General features: G+C 35.8%; 1 protein-coding gene across 3 annotated transcripts in view; it reads right to left on the bottom strand.

The window, feature by feature from the left end:
* Window positions 1–820: 820 nt before the first annotated feature.
* Window positions 821–5718, bottom strand: part of DENND4A (DENN domain containing 4A) — a 56333-nt gene continuing 51435 nt past the window's right edge. For all 3 annotated transcript variants that reach the window (XM_026855594.1, XM_026855596.1, XM_026855595.1), the window contains 3 exons: window positions 5052–5214; window positions 4071–4135; window positions 821–3844 (listed from right to left, as the gene is read on the bottom strand). In XM_026855594.1, coding sequence (XP_026711395.1) covers window positions 3708–3844; window positions 4071–4135; window positions 5052–5214 — 365 coding nt within the window. In that variant the 3' untranslated portion in view covers window positions 821–3707. The remainder of the gene's footprint in view (window positions 3845–4070; window positions 4136–5051; window positions 5215–5718) is intronic.

The following is a 5718-nucleotide window of genomic DNA, read 5'->3' as shown; positions in this document are numbered from 1 at the left end:
CCAGAAAGATTTTAAGCTTTTTATTGACTCACTGTAAAACTTTTTTTGGATGAGACAGGAAAAAAACTTAACATTGTGAACACTGACTTTGCATCTCTTAAAGGAACTACAAACCAAAGCAAACATCCAACATACTGGTTTTTGGTAAATAAAATTTAAACATTACATATTTACAAATCTACAACCATTCATTTAAAAAGTGCTGCTTGCAGACTAACAAAGTACCATTTTTTAAATCCCAGTGAGATCATATCCAGAAATACCCCTTTCTATTATTACTATTTGCATCTCCCGTTTGTTATACAAAGATTTTACATGCAGGAATTTTCCCTTTCTTGGGGTACAAATCATTTAATTTGCCAGTGGAAGTCTAATTCATCAGGCCGCAACTGTACCAACAGCAAACCTCAAAATGGGACACAGTTAGCAGTGTCAGAGAAACAGCACAATTTCTATTCACATTTCAGTATTTCATCTCCAATAGTTATTCCAGTGGAACCATAAGTAAAGCAAAATATATATTGCACTGCAAATGCAAAACCTTTGTTTAAGGTTTTTGACATAAGCATTATTTAGTACACAAAAGGAGAAAATTCAGTTCATACAAAATTTTAAATTGAAAATATGTCTCAAATACTTTATTTATCCATCTTTGTGGTATTGGAAAATATACTCAAATTGCTTTTCTAATAAAGGACAGTGAGATTTGAAAACTCTTGCAACACTGAATTGTATGATGCTTAAAAATTACCCATCTCAGGACCTACATTTTGAACATTATGACTTGAATGGGGAAAATTTCCCACTTAAAGTATATCACTATTCCAACCATATTTTATTATAATATTTCTACAGTGGACTGACTTGCGACAGACTTTATAAACCAATTAGTAAGTATGATGATTTCACTTGATGAACTACTACATGATATAGTAATTTAAAAGCACACCCAAATGAACATCAGCAATGCTTCAGGAGTGCCACTCTGAGGATGAAGAACACAGTAACTTTATTTGTCTGAAGGATGCACACACAATCCTTGTCATGGTACAGTATGTACTCTTCTGAGAATACTGGCAGGACTGTTGATATTTGAATGAAGTGGCAAACTTGTTGGCTTTCTAAGTCTGAGGACAGTTGGAAGCACTTAAGGGAGCTGGGACTAAAATGGAGAAAGTGGGCCATGTATTGCAAGCGCTGCGTCTATTCCTGTGCCCGCACACGCAGTTGCAGTGTCACATCCTAGTAAGAGGTGGTTAGAGACCAGGCTCAGTTGCTTCCGCCAGACTAAAACAGGAAGCGTGAAGCTTGCTTCATAGCTCAGTGCCTCTAACACACTACGGCAGCTCTGGAAGAAGCACTTGCTCTCCTTCACGGCTTGAAGGTCTTAAAACAGTGGCTGCCCCAAGTGGTAAATGCCACGGGGAACAGAACTGCAAAGAGCTAGGAACGCTACTGTATACACAGCACAGACATGTATGGGTTTAAATACACAGCAACTACTGTTTGCAACGTTTAGCTGGTAAATACAGTGTACCTACTGCACAGAGCAGAGCATACATGCACACTAATCAGTACTTACAATGAGCACGTTGAAAAAAAAAATAACCTGGTGGTTTTTACCATAGTTCAGAAGAATGAAGGGGGAGGCGGGGTGTATCCACCCTACGCTGATATACCGCTTACCATGTACCTGGGTGAAAAAGGCAGCTGTATTTCATGCAGGACAACTACTTTACAAGCATGGCAATACAAAAGAGAGCATCACAAATTGTTAAAATAAATTAAGTGTGACAAATGTTGGTAAGTGTAGCATTGCTAGCTCCACCTCAGGGTGGGGGGATACTTTCAAAAAGGTCAGCTACATGATTAGCAGCAAATTAGAGAAGAGGTATTAGGCAGTGAAAGCTGTATCCAACAAGACTGCATCTTGCCATTATCATCAGCATATACCTGCAGCTCTAAATTTTAAATCCTTTCTCTTTAGGGCAGCATTTTCTTACTACTTTACAGAGGTCTGGGAGGAGCTTACATAGAGCTTCATAGCAGCATTACTTCTCATTTAAGCCTCTAAGAGGCTGACTATTTCATTTAATAAAGTAAATGTGAGCTTTAAAGTTTATCTCCTTTCTGCCTAACTAAATATTGCTGTATTATTACACTTACAAACTAAAGAGATTTTAAAAAATACCTGCTGGTAGGCAGACCGAAATATAAAGTCTAATGCAACAGCTGAATATTTAGAAGTATTGCAACAGCAACAGCTAAAAGAAAATAGAGTTGGAAACCCAGTATGATTACTTAAAATAAAGCTATTTGTTAAAGCATGGTTTAATTTGTTTAGGGTGTTTTATACAATTCAATGTCTGTTTTCCCACCTCCATACAAGACTTCTGATATTTTCTCTGTAGCCTACCTTCTGGTGAGGAGCTGCTATGTGACTGAGAGCACAGAACATTTTTAAAATCTCTAGAACAAGAAAACACAAGTCAAAAGCCATGACTCCACCCACAAGGACTGACATAGTTTTTCTTCACAGAGGAAAAAAAAAAAAGTTGTTTTGCCTGTGAAATAGAGACCAAACATTCCAAGTACATTTAGCTATGCACAATATGCCCCAATAAGTTACATTCCCTATATATTCCCTGTAGCAAGTTTGCTGTATGTACTTTAGTTAAAAGCTTTGGATTAGCATTATGTACGTGTCATATTTAGTGTGTTTCAAACACATCCACCAAGACTCTGAACACTGCATGTTTATGAGGAACTCCTCGCAGGCCGTCATTTGCTTTGTATTACATCTGTAATGAGGTCACATTAACAAATGCCAACAGCCAGGATGGACTAATTCTGTGACATAATCTGTAGGACTCTTCAATACACTTTCTCTTTACTGGGGACTAGGGGGTGAAGAGAACAGGAGAGGAAGAGAAGGCGATTTCTACAGAAGTGTTTTACAGAGACATCAGTGTGTTCATTGGTAGAGTTTTACAGAAGTTAACCATACCTTCCCCTTCTGATTGCTGTGGTAACATGTTTTCCATGTGTGCATGAGAGAAATCCTGTATCTAGAGAACTGTCTAGGCAAAGGTTAACATTTTCTATCCTGCTTTAAAAACAAATCACTCTTCAAAAAGTAACTGGACGAGTTACTATAAATAGCAGTGTACTGCAAAAAAAATAAGCGCTGTATTGCTTATGCAGCAAGTTCATTTAAAATTCACTCCAGTAATTTAAAAAAATTAAAAAAATATCAACTTACTATAAACAATTTAAAATATGTATAATACAACTTTGTATGCTCTTCATAACATCATGAATATTCTATGTAAACAATAGATTCTGAAGAATTTACTTCGCTCACATTAGTTTCAGTGCATTGTTTCTGTCCACCTGTTATTTATTTTTTTTTTTAAGAAGGGAACCATAATATGTTGTCCCAAGTTAAAGAACTGTTTTTCTTTAGAATCTCCCTTTCTACACATTGATTTGCAGAAAGGACAAGGGACAGGGAAATAATATTTGGCCCATTTTTCACTCTGTCCATTTCTACAACTGTAGATAGGCCTAATTTTTTCCAAGGCCTTCTGCCACAGTAAATTTGTACATACGTTCTTGAACACTGAAGACTGAGATGTTCCTTGTGACTGAAGTGGTTATTTTACACAGGTACACATCATAGATATCACCTCTTTATCTAGGTATATTTAAAGATATGGTTCTCCAAAAATCTTTCTGCATTCCATCACTCCAGTACTTGGTGGTCTATCACAATTATGAGTATTCTTCACTTGATTAGCTGTGAGACGATCATAGGCCATTTTGTACTCTCTGTCAAAAGCATCTGTAGAAATACAAAAACAGCTTCTAGAGATGGTGCTCAAAACCACAACCCAAATACAGTGACAGCTAGTACTCTTATCAGCAGAAAGTAACTGTAAAGTCCTTTTTATTCAGCACTTACCACAAAATGGCACACCTCTAATCTACAGATGGGGAATTTTTGGAAGCTAAAAAACTAGTTTGCATATTCATCATCTATGCTTATTAGAAGAATTTATAAATCTTACCTATATCAATGTTATCTCTTCCTAGGGCAACAAGTGAAAGAAACAGTATTTCTCTGTAAAGGCTCCTGAAATGGTAAAAAGAAATGTCAATTTATATACTGCAATAGCAAACCACAAAATCTATATTAAAAATAGATTGAAGCATTTAAAGATAATTGATTTTTTTAAAAGTCAAATTTTGAACATAATTCCTGATTGCCACCTCCAAAATGTGACCTCTGGAGAATGCCCTGGACTCCTCCCCCAGAGTCATCACTTGTGGTAGGTCTTTGATGCAGCTTCCAGTGCATGCAGAGTGAAGCACACACTTAAAGGAACTAAACCAAATTCCACCAAATTTGTCAAACAGGCAAGGAGCTTATTTTTCTGCATTTCTACGTTATCTTGAAAAGGCAGGCATAAAAGCAAATGAACACCTTGTCAATGCTCTACGTGTTGAAAAGCCTGCTAAATATTTTATTATAGAAATCAGTAAATCCAGGCAAGAAATACAAATTCATGGGAAATAGTTTTCACTAATTCCACTGCTAATGGAAAAAAACCTTCCTAAATACAAGACTTAACCTCTCTTCTTAGCTCCCCTTCTGTTCTCTACTAAAGCTCAAAAACAAACAAAAAAATCCACCCATGCACCCTAGAAACAAGTATAGGGTTTTTTATTTTCAAAAGCCACTAGTATATAAATAACATTTAATAACAAAATATACACACTCCCTACTTGATGTCTCAGAGTTAAAGAGGTGGCTGTAAATAGGAGGAGAGGAAAAAGTGAAAATATTTTAGAAAAAAAATTGAAGAAACTAAATTTGTGAATGTTATCACAAAAAGGAAAAATATTTAACAGACTGAGTGATACATTTGAGAACACTGCTGATGAACAGTGCGTTTTTCTTTAAAGACATACTATGAAAATATAATTCATATTACAATAGCCTTATTGTTGCCCAACCTTGCTCCAGTTAGGCATGTTTGTATTCTTACCGCTGTCTTTTAATATGTGGCCATTTGTTCAGTCTCTCCAATATTTGACTCATTGGTCCATACACATCATTCATCTTAATGCTTTTCACCATACTTCTCAAGAGCTCCTGGTTAAAAGAGTCATCATCTTTTTGCAATAAATGGACCATCGGGTACTTCTGGGCTGAAAAACATTAGAAATGCTGTAAGAAAAAAAAAAATATTCTTTGTGTAATAAGTAGAAAGTTATTAAAAAAAATATGGGAGCCTACACAAACTATGAAAACATTGACATATACATAGTGAACAAAAAGAATAAACATCAAGTTAAAATAATATCAACATAAGGAAACACAAAAAGCACATAAGAGAAAACAGCTGTAATGGGTCATGAGTTATTTTCAGGCATATGATCCAACACTGGCAACAAAATTCTTAGTAAGCAAATTTTAAAAATAATAAAATAATAATAAAAATAGCTGAATGGATGAACTGTCAATGTAAGTTCAGTGTATCACTGAAAAATTCCCTCCGATTCCTCCCTTCCCAATGAAGAAAAAGCCACTGGAGATACTGGTCAGTGATTTGAAACAGATATGCTGGAAAAATAAACTTGCTCAAGCAGCTTACTGCTCAATACACAAGCACCCTCCCTCCCTCCCAAAAGAAGTCACACAAACTAGAATAG

Source organism: Athene cunicularia, assembly GCF_003259725.1.
Source record: "Athene cunicularia isolate RWA chromosome 10 unlocalized genomic scaffold, athCun1 chr10_part1, whole genome shotgun sequence".
Lineage (NCBI taxonomy): Eukaryota > Metazoa > Chordata > Aves > Strigiformes > Strigidae > Athene > Athene cunicularia.
The sequence above is the reverse complement of the archived record's forward strand: the minus strand, read 5'-3'. Positions and strand labels throughout refer to the sequence as shown.